The sequence below is a fragment of the Cyanistes caeruleus genome, chromosome 1, assembly GCF_971803275.1.
Source record: "Cyanistes caeruleus chromosome 1, bCyaCae1.hap1.1, whole genome shotgun sequence".
Lineage (NCBI taxonomy): Eukaryota > Metazoa > Chordata > Aves > Passeriformes > Paridae > Cyanistes > Cyanistes caeruleus.
The window spans coordinates 43209947-43223447 of NC_141701.1; the positions used below are offsets into that span (position 1 = coordinate 43209947).

The 13501-nt window shown below is 36.2% G+C and overlaps 1 protein-coding gene across 4 annotated transcripts in view; it reads right to left on the reverse strand.

The window, feature by feature from the left end:
• The window catches only part of ASXL3 (ASXL transcriptional regulator 3), a 127886-nt gene that overhangs the window by 33909 nt on the left and 80476 nt on the right, over positions 1–13501 (reverse strand). For all 4 annotated transcript variants that reach the window (XM_086889270.1, XM_086889244.1, XM_086889250.1 and 1 more), the window contains 3 exons: positions 12061–12178; positions 11015–11134; positions 6379–6542 (listed from right to left, as the gene is read on the reverse strand). In XM_086889270.1, coding sequence (XP_086745396.1) covers positions 6379–6542; positions 11015–11134; positions 12061–12178 — 402 coding nt within the window. The remainder of the gene's footprint in view (positions 1–6378; positions 6543–11014; positions 11135–12060; positions 12179–13501) is intronic.

Consider the following 13501-nt stretch of genomic DNA (forward strand, 5'->3'; position numbering starts at 1 on the left):
GAGCAGCCAGATTGCAAGGCAATTGCAGTGAGCCTTTCTGGACTGCCTAGGGAAGCTGAAAGAGTAGCTTTCTTGTAGCTAAAGACAACTGGGATTTTGAAGTAAAGTGCTTCAGCTTTCAACTCACATAAAGTGAAACTGATGATTGTTGTTAATACATGACCATGAAATACACACATACACCATCCATACAAGTGTGCTACGTAAAATAGATATTAACTTCCTGCATATGGACAGAAGGCCAGCTGGGGGTAGTCCCCTGTCTGAAAACCCCTGGCTAGCTCAGCTCAGGAATCAGACCCAGAATCTTAGTGAAAAGGCAGTGTAAATCTTTGGATTTTCTTCATACATCTAGTCTGTAAGATACCTGCATTAAAACTACCTTAATAAAGCTGTACAAATAAAGCACATTACAATGACACCATGCTGTCCACATCAACCAGTAAAATGGAAGAAAAAATGTCAGCTAAAGGGAGAAATGTGACATAAAATGACCTTCAATTACTGCACACACAGGGGTGCCAATTTAACAGCTTTTTAAATCTGCTTAGGTGCAGATGACATATGTTACATTTAACCTTCAATTGCAAATGTTCTCCTCTGAACTAAATGCTTTTGTCATAACCCTAAAACTATTTCAGTGTAAAACATTTACAGGAACATAATAATAAATATTTGAAAGCTACTGATGATAGAGAATGGAAAAGGACACAACTATAATGTCGTAATATCAGCAAAAAGACAGCTAAGTATGATAAGGTAACAATTTAACTACCACTACACAATAATTCCACGCAGAGAAACATAAAATAAACCTGGAAGCAAATAATACACACAGCACTAATTTCTGCAGTTGGTCTTTTTATAAAGGCAATTCTGCAAAAATGCAATGGCAAACATAATCCTCAAGCACTGATGAAGTTAATAAAACAAGCAAGGAGATGGTCACATTGCTACAAGAAACAAACTGTGAAAATCAAGCTTCACTTTCTTCTAATAAAAACCAATATACAGTAAGATACATACTAAACACTAAGTGTTCACAATGTCAGATACCAGACTTCTCCTCTTCTTGTCTTTTACAAGTAAAAGAATATTTTGTATTATTCATTACCCACTCTCCACCACAGAATTCTAACTGATGTGCTTTGGAGTAGGAGTAATTTGTGCACATCAAAAACAATGGTTACTTTTTGCTATCACTGCTCAAATTGTAGGAACAGATATTAGGCTGATTCATACTGCATGGAAACAAAGAGGTTTGAATTGGAATTCTGTAGATAACCTTCCCCAAAATTACTTCTTATTAGTTTAAACAGAACAGAGTAGATCACTAACTTACATCACCTTGTGCCTTTTCTCAGTGTGAGGTGAGAAGGAATCTTTACAAGGTGACAGATTCAAACTGCACCAACCTAAAATGAACAGGCCAAGACAGAAACACAGAACATGCACAGGCCTTAAAAGGATGCTGTGATGTGAATGTATAGCAATACTACCACTGACCCAAGAGACAGTAATTATTTTGGGTTTTTCTGATTTAAAAATCAAAAGAAAGAGAATAAGATGCATTTTAGAATCTTTTGATTTGTACATCATGATTTTCTTTTTAGTAGACTGTAGGTCTGCTACTGACCTGAAATATTCGCAGGCCCTTCTGCAACACTACATGACTTAAGTAATTCTTCAAGAATACTCAAGTTTTTAATTTAAATAACTGACCTGACTACTTATAAACTGTAACTAAAAGTTAGTTAATTGCTAAATTTCCTTCATTAAACAAGTAAAGCTGAGATAAGATATTACTTTTTAAATGTTCTTCCTGAATAGAATTTGTCTGATAAAATGGCAGTGATACCTAAAACACACATCTGAGGTGGCTTTGAAGTATTTTTGTAGGAAGAAACTCAAATCTGACGTGAAAGGGCGGGGCAGGTGCAAATCACAAATGACTCAAAAGAGCCCAAGAAGAGAAGAGAATTACCAGAAGAGAAAATCAAAGACAGAGCTAAATTCTCAAAGATCAGAAAGATGTTAAGCAGTCACAGAATTTGGAAGGACACACTTTTTTTCAGAGCATTCAGAAAAGAACATTTTGTTTAGCTGTCTAAGGATTAGTAAAATCACTTCAGCTTTCTGCTACTTTTCAGATAATGTTACATTTCTTGTCTTGCAAGCTAAGTAGGTGGGTGTGTTTCCCTTCTTTTGCCCATACCCCGGTGCTAAGAGCAAGAATTTGACTTCCCAGCAGCACCAACAAGGAAAGCTGGTGTAGACACCCCATTGCTAATTGCCATTCATTTTCAGCAACCTGTTGTACAGACATACATTGTTCAATTAGTATTTAAAGACTCACTGATGCCATACAGCAATTTAGATACGGAGAGAAACTTCCTGCTTTGAAGGTGTTTGCTGAGAGGTGGTCAAGAAGGCTGCTGCTACATGTAATTATCAGCTAGATATATATCAACGGCAAAAGTAGGTATTTGATGAAAAATCCATTGTTCTTTAGCTGTAGAATGTTCTAATTAGAGTGGTAAAGCAAAATACTTTGCTGGAATTTGCGATAACTGAAATTTCTTGTGCAGAGACTTTTGTTTCCATATAATTTCTATACCTGCATGTTTTCTATATTTCCAGCTCAGTCCTATAGGTCTCCCAGGGAGTCACCCAACAGGCTTCTGTATCAGCTGAGATTCAAGGATTTTGAGTCTTTGAATCCATACAGATTAAAGAAGAGCTGGAAACCTGGATGTTCAAATTTCAGTCATGAGGTTCCTGGTATCCGGGGATGCAAGATTTTGGGGCAGTCTGCTAAAGAGACAAGTCTGGGACATGGCTGCTTCTCAGGCTCTGATCTCTTCTCTGTGGTGTCCAGTGACAGGACCCGAGGGAATGGCCTGAAGTTGTGTCAGGGGAAGTCTAGGCTGGACATTTGAAAAAGGTTCTTCACCCAGAGGGTGGTTGGGCACTGGAACAGGCTCCCCAGGACAGTGCTCACAGCACCAAGACTGACAGAGTTCAAGAAGTGTTTGGACAATTCACACGGTGTGATTCTTGGGGCTGTCCTGTGCAGGGTGAGAAGCTTGATGATCCTCATGGGCCCCTTTCAACTCAGGATTTTCTATGTTTCTATGATTTGAACAATGTCTACACACTTATTCCCTCTTAACCCAAATCAAAACCAATAAAATCCTTGATAAAATGCATCCACCATAACTGCCAACTTGCTCCAATTTTTTTTATAGGCTTTTTGAATACAGAAAATTGCACAAGACCTCATTGCTACTGAAATAAAATTTAAATTAAAATGCAGGCTGAAATAAATTTAAATTATAATTATAAATCATGATACAGTTTATCTTTCCCCAAGGGGGGAAAAAAAAGCAATGATCCTATTCTTCCACTTAGTCAAAAATCTTGTTGGAGTAGGAGAAATGAGAGAATGAACATCAGAAGAGTTGTTCTCAACTTCTTCCATTCTGGTACATCTTTCCTAAGGCTTTCTGTTCCATGGGCTCCAATAGCTCCCTGATAGCAACCACAAAACTTGAAAACAAAAGAAAGAACAGAAAACACATCCCAACTTGTCCCTGAACCTTTCTTGAATGCATTAGACTAGCCAAGGTTGAGACATAAGTCATTCATTTATAATAAACACTTGCACACAAAAAGCCAGAAAACCTCAACTCCCTTAACTAATGGTTTCTAAAAATGCTTATTCAAACTGACACATGCATGACAAGTTTTGGCTGAGTGCGATTTAAGGAGGAGGAGTTATACCACCCAGAAAAATGGTGTTTATGACAGAAATGACAAAGAATCATTCATCATGGGGTTTTTCTATGTGGAGCAGTAATAAAGCCTAAATGAGACTGCACTTCATTAGTAATTTATTTCACAGATCACTATATATACACAAATAGCATAACTCTATTACATTTTTATAGTGCCATTTATTACAGTACTTCACATACTATATCCACATGGCAACACAGAAATGCAGCTTTCTCTGGGGAAGACAACAGCAGCCAACTGCAGAGCAGCATACAGAGAGGAAACACTTCTGAGCCAGAAGAGCAGAAATACGAATTTTCATACAAATCAAGGAAAGAACAATATAAAACAATAAAACTGAAACCCCAGAGATGTGCAGCTAACTCAAAGAATAGTGTTGCACCATTTTTGCTTGCCTGATGCCCCATTTGATTCAGAAAGTAGAAATAAAAGAGGAAAACTGAATACCTTTGCCTTGTTCAGTCAGAATGACCAACAGCAGAGACTCCCACCAGAGGTCCCTGGCTAAAATTCTCTTTCCTTTTATTTGATCCTTGAGCACTACACTGGCAATTTCCACTTGCCACAGGAAGGAAAAGAACATCAGTTCAATTGCTTTCATCAGTCTGTATCTGGGGCGCCACACTTCAGGCATAGCCGAGGACATATTCTTAGATATCAAGAAAAGAGATGCCTTTCTTTCCCTGCTAAGACTTCTGCAAAGTGAGGATTCAGGGCTACACCACTCTCCATCTGAAAACAATTTTCAGACTTTCACACTTAGAGGCCAAACATTTCCATTAAACTTCCAGAGATGACTGATGACTCCTGCCTTCCAAATACAGGTGAAAATCTGGCACGCTACACAAACCCACAAAATGTTGCAAGAAAATGACAGAGAGAAGAACACCTGAAAATGTCTCATCACAACATTTGCTTGTGAAGTAACAGTGACCAATTATGTAGCGTTGGGCCTCTGAAATAACATATTATATGCATTACATGAATGCTTTTAGAAATTAAAGTTAAAAAAAATGCACTGCTTTTAACTAGTGAGGCATGTTTAAATTCAACAAATATTCTCTTGAATTTCTTGCCAAAATACTCTGCTGTAAGAAGACTGATAAGAAGGTAAGTGTCCTGTCAGTTGTAGATACTCTATTTTAAAAAATAAATTTTAAAGGGAAAAAAACCTCTAAATAAAGACCCCATACTTAAAATGTAATTTATGAACTTTGATTGTTGGAGAGAAAACATGATTTTACCTAGCATATTTTTTTAATCTTTTCTGATGAATTAACTAGAAAGAGAATAAAAAATCAAAACTATGAGAAAAATATTTGCTGAGCACTAAGTTAAAATCTGTTTGACAGCAGAGAAAAAAGTTTTAAGAAAACTTGTCAATATTGATTTTGACTGCATTGTGGGAGCTTGAGAATAAATACATTTATATTGTTTCTCCTATGGATCTTTTTCTGATGTTCTTTCACAAGCCTTTTGTTATTAAATCCAGAATTATGGTCCACAACATACAGTATCTAATTTGATAAGAGGCTGAGTAAACGTACATCAATACAATTTTTCTTTCTCTTTTTGTGCCATATTGCACTTCTCCCTGCTTTAGCAGTAGATTAACTACTAACAGTTTAAGAAATAAAACCTTCAATACTGAAATGAAATACTGATTTAAGATGCAGGTTTTAATTACTCATTTAAGTGATCTGCATTCTCTAATTACTATATAAAAGTAACTAGAGTTACTATAAAAGAGGGACTATCTGAAAAAAATATGATGCCCTATTTGGGTAAGTTAATGAGTCTGAATTAAGTGCATGAGTATTCCCCATTGAAACTGGTAAGACTGTTTGAATCCCTAAGTGAGGCAAGTGAGTAAATGAAATCTCTTTTCTATTTTAACTAGTAGACATGCTGGAAAGACTTTTTTTTCTTGCTCTAATAAACTCTGCAATCTGACCAACAAATGCAGGAAGGACCAGGCATTGTAGGAAAGATTATGAGACTGAAATTTTATTTCCAGCCTGTTACTCTGCAAATCATTCTCCTCAACAGATCTGAGCACACAGCCATACGCTCTGGAGAAGATATTAATTATAAAAGGTGTGAATGAGTGGATTCAGTGCACTGGAGCTGAGAGAGCATGCACAGGCTTGTGTAAAAGGTGAAGAGCAGGAGAACAAACAGAACTAATATTGACTTGGACATTGCTGGCAGGGCACCAAGGAAGGTCACAGGTGAAAAGAGGCTCAAAATAAAGAAAGTCTTAAGAATGAGAGGTTTATCTTCAACACTTCTTTTCAGGTAAAAAAGCTAATTAAGTGATTTGGCAAGTTTGAAAGATTTGCTGCCCAGTTTCCACTCAGACAAATCAGGGAGCTGCAGAGTTTTGAAGAAGCAAAGAAGCAGGAGCTGGTTTTCATAGATTAACTTTACAGTCATTCTACATCTAAGAGTTTTACCTAAGAAAGTACGGAGATTTTCTAATTCTTTCCTGGAACAATTCCTAGTCAGTCAAATCAGCCTATGCAAACACACTGTAAAAAACTCTCATTAAAAATAGAAATATCGTATGATGCTACTTACCTGCCTGTCTACTTCTGGGAGCAAAAGCAGGAGGTATTGTTGGAAATGCTGAGGTAAAGAAGCAAAGGTGTGTTTATTTATTAAAGCCCTCAGGTTAGTGTTCACTAGAATAGATCCCGGTGTTTCTATGTCAATATCCTCAGCTTTGGTCCATTTCAAATGTCCTGGAGTAAATAAACAGAAATAACTTTAAACATAAATAAAGGAAGAGAGTAGGAACAAGTCTTCTTTTTAAGTTTTTAGCTTTTATTTTATAATACAATAAGCTCTAGAGAAATGGTGCTCTGAGAAGAGTAACATAGCCTTTTCTAGGTGTCTTAACAGATTTTATATTTGTATAATAATAACAAGTATTTTATATTTGTCTCTTGAATATAAAATATTTTTGTTTTATATCCAAGAGAGAAAATGTATTTGTCTCTTGACCTCTTATATTCCAGTCAACATCACAGCTGACATATTCTTACTTCCAGCTCAAGACGAACCCAACAGCCACAGAAAATAATCCTGTCATGTCATCAGCAATAATTATATAAGCATCTATTTTCAAGCAAAAGGCTGCTTGATGAGGCTGATGTGAATCAATCATGAACAGCTTCTCATTTGCCATCAGCAGCGCCCTATGGCCTACACTTGTCCCATCGCACCTGCTAAAACTACCTGTGTGAATAGAGTGATCAAAGAGATGAGAACATGTTAATGTCTGAAAACATTAACCACAAAAAGCAAAAGCATTTTTCAGAATTTTCCTAAGAACTGATGATCTAAAATGACCAACACAGAGAAGGCAGCAGCAGGAATTGTGAGATTAGTAAACAGTATGTGAGGAATGATACAAACCCAGGAGTAAGATAAAGACGCAGCAGAGGGAAAGGGAAATACACATACTGCTCATGCACAGCACTACAGAATAAAGTCTTCTTACTTTACACAGTGGACAGAAAGGCTCTCATCTTAAACTCTTGCACAGTAAGAAATATCTGTTAAGATACTGGGAAAAGAAAGCTTTCAACCACCAAGAACAAGGAGACGCTGGATTAGATCTATACGGAGGTATTAGTCTCCATCAGTGAAAATCTTTTAAGAATATGTTAGAAAAATACCTGTCAGTAATGACAGATGCATATCTGATTTTGACCTATTTGATGAACAAATTAGATAACCTCTGGAGATCCTGTCTGGTCTGATTTGTTAGTATTTCTAGGATAATATTTAGAAGATACCTTTTAAAGCTTCTTAAAGAGCTATCTCCTTCAAGGTATTTATATACTGCTCCAATCTTTTTTCTTCCTCTAAATCTTGACATATCAAAGTCCAGGTGGCTGGAAAAACTCAAAAGCTTCCAACCCCTCCCAAGAAACTTCTTCAGGTTTCAGTCTGTTGTACTTTTAAATATTTCAAAAATGGTGTAAGTGGGGCCTGAACTATATAAAACACAAACCCCATAAGAATCTCTTAAAAAGTGATTAGAAGATTATTCCACTGCTATGATGAATGATAGCATTCGGCATTTACATAGGACTTCTCAGCAACAATTAAAACCGACATGTTAAGAAGAATAAATATGTTTCAAAAATGAGAAAATTTGGGCATACAGATTATTAGGAATATCTCAAAAGCTATGAGCCACTTAACAGCAACATTAATAGAAGGAATGCAATTATGCTCTATATTTCTTAGAGGACCTATGGTGGTCTCTTCCATGAAAGTCTGTAATGACAAAATATACATACCCAAGAAAATTCGTAAATTTACAGGAAGATTTGTAAATTCTAAAAACTCCACTTCAGTCACAGCCTCCCATAAAATAAATTTTATTTTTCAGCAGCCCATAGCAACTGAATGAGACAAGGACTACTTTGCACCCAGCACAGGGTAACGTATTTCTAACATGCTCTATTTCAGTACAGCAAAGACTCCATTACCAACAACTGAATGCCCTGTTATACAGGACGATTGCATGGAAGAAGTGCCCATTTTCATGAATGCATCACAATAAACTATCCTCACCATCTGTTCCATCCACTAAATATAAATGTAAAAAGAACACAGTCCCTGAGCATAACACAAGTTGTATGATGTATTGAATTTTAATGCCTGTATGTATATTCTCTTCTTTAATCAATACAAAATACATATCCCTGTCTTCTAAGTGACTCCAAATTAGGGTAGCATTTTCCCCAGCTAGCTCTTCATATCCTATGGGAAGGCATAACACACAGAGACAATCCAAACTGAAATAAGATACTGCAAAAATGACTGCAAACTCAGCAACATCCTCCAGTGGCAGGTATTCTCATAGCATGAAAAGCCCAAGACAAAGAGTCAAACCTCCATTTTCTGATTTATTTGACCTGCTTTCACTTACAGAATACAATGGAGGTTTATCAGATTCTGGAAGAGATGTGTGTACTGCTTCTAGGCCAGCAGCAAACTGCGGATGCCCACACCATCAGTCCTACTTAAAAAAAGGCCTCAAAATCTGCTCAGAATAATTTTCTCTCCTTCACCCTTCCTATGGCTAACTTAGTATCTTTGTAGCAGGTCCCAAGTTTGTAATAAGATTTAGTGAAGGATTTGGGAGCAGCATGGAAGTATGACACTTGTGCATCACTAATCATAGCTCTGAGAAGAGTTTAGGACAAAACATGTGCCAATGCTTTTTATGTTGTTTTCCACAGAGAAAGACATTTTGAATCTTTATATAGTTCAGGGGTATCACTGTCCAGATCAGAAATAGAAACTGTAAGACAAGAAAGAAACTCAGGCTTGCAGCCTTGGAAAAATAAGAGTTTAGTCTTCAACATATAGAATTAACCATAAGGAGATGGGAGCACCATGGTTCTACAGCAAGGTACAAAAATGAAAACAGAAAAAGGACAGAAATCACACAGTTGGCAGAATCTGTTAACTAAAAGGGAAAACAAGTAATCATATTTAATCAGAGCTCAGAAAGTCTACCAAACACGACATGTAGTGAATGCTGGGCAGATCAGCAGTGTTTCAGACAATCTAACAATACCTGGACCTGAATTGTGCACTCTACAGGACCCTGGACCTTTCTTAAAGCTGCTTTACAACTGCACTTTTAGCATCCCAGGAAATGTTGTTTCATGAGAGAAACATTTCAGCAGGTACAAGAACAGAAACCCTTAAACCTTATACAAAGTTCCCCGCATTCCATGTGTGGTGTCCCAGAAGGACACTAGATTTATTTTCCAAAATCCACCAAAAAACGCCTAATGAATTAATTTGATATCATCAGCCAACGGTTGATGTCATAACTGAAGATGGGAAGGAATGTATACTTGAAATTATATATCTCAGTCTCAAATGTAGGGAAAAATTACAGGAAATCATTTAACATTGAATGTAACTTGACACAGCAAAAACCGTAATGCTGAAGGAATATTGTCTATTTTGAATAATGATGTTGGATCAACACAGAGAACTAGCTATCCACATGGGACTGATTGACAATCTGCAGAATGATCATGTATGAAACCAAAGTACCCTTTCATGGTTTATAGGTTACAAGGCTTATAGGTTACACTGCCAGGAACCAGCAATAGCACATTTAACAACTCTCCTATGACATTTAGGAAGTAAAGTGCCTTGGAGCTATTTTACAGGATCATTATATATAAAAATAGGACTAGGCTGGATGATTAATAAAGAAGAACAATCTTATCCCCACAAAGATAGACATAAAATAACTTCCAGGATTTAGCCACTACAAAAAGCTCATTTGTTATCTTTTCCAATATGACCACATTGCAAAATACTTCTTTAAATGATTCAGCATTCTGCTGAATGAAAAAAGTACTTTCTAAAGATAAAGAAACAGTTATGTCATTATTTGACTTCACTTAAGCAGAGAGAAGAGTCTTAGTGAACACTACATTTTGTTCTCCCTAGGGAACTTTTTGAATTAAATTTCATGCAGAGCAGGAAAATCTGCCTATCACATGGAGACTGAGAATTTACTGTTAGCATCTCTTCAGAGAAAATTCTTTGTTAATTACAAGACATGATCCATGAACATCACTAAAAAACCAATAGAAAATAAAACCAGAAACTCTATCTACCACTTCAAGAGATGTAACTTCAAAATAGTTACAGATCCAACTGAAGAACTAAATCAATCAAAGAAGGAGAACCAAACAAAACTTTTATGCCTCTATAATCTAAATCTCTCTCTATATATGACATGCAATAATGCAAATGAAGAAAAGAGAATGTTAACTTGTAATTGGGCAAGCATGTAAGCAAATATGCTATTATCTCTGGGAATAAATGCACATTAGGCAAGCAAATTCACCATGAAGAAAGAATATCTGTTACACACCACCCCATCCCCCAAAAAGTCATTAGATAACAATCAGAATCTAATTGCTAAATCACCTTTCTGACTGTGGTTGCTTAGGTCTGTGAAACTTTAAAAAGCAACCACTGAGGATGAAAAAAATTGACCATGGATTTTTCAGTTAGACAGAAAGATGTCTTCTTGAGAAAGGGTCAGCTGTTGAGTTTGAAAAATGGAGAGGTAAACAGAAAAATAAAACTTTCCAAAAGAACACAGAGTTTAGAAAAATAGCAATAATATAAGTAAGATATTTATTTTACTCCTACTCACCTAAACCAGATTTTTTTAACCTCTTTAAGTGCTGGCTTGTTTGCTTTCCAGTTGGAGACTTTTGCCCATGTTTCATCTCTTTATCAGAACCATCTGCTTCACCATTTTTAGATTCCGATCCTTTGAAAAAGTAAAATCCCTCAAATATGATGCTTTTGCACTTTTACTAACAATCCCCTCAGCACCCCCTACACCATAAACAAAACAAAAATAGGATTAAAAAAAAAAAATTGACATCTTCTTGCTGAAAGGCAATATACTTTTCTGGTCACAATACAATTCCTCCTCAACAGAGGAATTGGAAGTAAAAGCTCAATAAATCAATTAAGTGCTGAAAACTAAAGTTTACTGAACACTGCAGTCAATAAAAACGTTCAGTGATCTAATAAAAATAACATAGTTCTATAATGCCCAGGGGATATTTTTAAAAATATTTTAACCTTAAGTTATGAGGCAGTAAAGCAACCTAAGGCTGAAAAAAGATCATTTCTTTTTGAAGAAACATTTAAAGAAAAGATATGTTTGGAAATACAATTGTCAATTTGTGTTAAACACAGTCACAGAAACCTCTTAAAATGAAGCAACTTAACCACCAGAGATAAAGGTCAAGGTTATGCTGCAGTGATAAGCATGGTATAAGAAGAAGAAAAGCTAACAAAAGGATTTGAGTATTGCAATTCAGAACTGAGACACAAATCCACATTCACAGAGAAGCTTGCCTTCCCCCCCCCCGCCTCTTTTTATGGCATTGAATACCAGCATGTGGTCCTCCATTAGAGCTCCAGAGCCAAACAAAATGTTACTTTGCATTCCTTTAAAGCTGCTGCTATTACCAATTGTCATTTTACTGTGTGCCTTCAGTTCTTTATTAAAGAAAAATCTCCATCCTTGAGACACGAGTCTTGGTAAGGAAATAAAGACATTAAACAAAGCCACCCAGTGGAAATATTATTTCAGCAATTCCAAATTCTTTATGCTACACATCTGATTCAGAGGAAGGCTCTGTGACTAGAGCTGATCTTGCAAACAGTTCTTTAGCTATTTACCTGAAGGTGAATCCGACTGCTCATCGGACACCTTTAATGGTGTCAAAACAACACGAGGAACAGTCTTGTTTACCATCATTGAGACTCCATTTCTTCTTTTCTGCTGTTGCCTCAAAGCCTACAAAAACGATAACAAAACATAAAACTGTAGCAAAAAACAATGCTTGTAAGTGAATTACACATGACATTTCTCTACCATTAAACTGAATCCCTTAAAATAAGCGTAATTTACACAGCTACTGACTTGCCAGACTTCACACTCGTCCTCTTTATGTCATTTTCTTTTAAAATACAAAATCAGACTTTTTTTCCCTTTTTTTTATAGAGAAAGAAGATGCACCTTAGATCATTTTCCAATCCAGTTTTGACAACAAAGAAGCACGTAACTGTTTTCTCTACCTTAACAGCACAACGTGATAACCCATGAAATGTGAAACTGAGATTTCCAAAAAAAAAGGTAAACTCAAACTGTTTCAAAACCAGAACAAAAACATATATGCCTGCACATCTCTCGCAGGTGCATCCTCTCCAGTATACTGCTCAGTCAATCAAGTTAACACAGAGTGTCATCAGTATGTACAGCATGTAAGGACTACAGTATTGATGCACTCACTCAGCCGTGAGTAGTGCTGCACAAAATCACTGAACATGGCAGGAATCATTTATTTTCGTGAAGGGAATCAGTCCTAATCTTGGAAACCTTGCAGCATTTGGCTTCTGTCTGTTTGACTTTGGGCATTAACCTTCAGAACACGAACATGATGGTGTTCTGGCAAATCTGGGGAAAAATGATACACGAATAAATCTCTACAAATGGTAGTGCTTTGTGTTTCATAAATGTATCGAATACAGGGCTGATAATGTAATATAAAATATCTACAGATTAGAAATAGCAAATACCCATCAGACTGTTTTATACGGAAAATGATATCTCATTCAAAAGGTCTTAAAACATACAAGTATGAATACCTGCCACTTAATACATCTGCAAGCATTAAAATCCTGGAATTAATCAGAATGGGCTGGGCTTAATACAGATCTCTCCTAGCCTCCTATCTATTTTTCTCCATTCTTACTGTGCACTCTATTTTCACAACTGTGATTTGTGTTATGAACTTGGGGGATTTATTGAAGTAATACCATATCAACAAGGAACATATTTTATATGAATTATCCCTATAGGTTTATGAGCATGAATGACTGATACCCTATAAGGTTTGAGTCTGTAACTTTAATGGATTGTAATAACTCTCCAAATTGTTCACATGGCCAAATAATAGGAAAAAAAGCCTCTGAGAAGAAAGAAATCGATATTGGTCTATTCCTCTAAATAACACTCTACACAACGTAAAATACACCAGGCCACATAGAAGCTATTTCATGGATTAACCCATTTTATTGTACTTCTTAAAAGACACGTAAGCACTGTGCAATGAAAAGC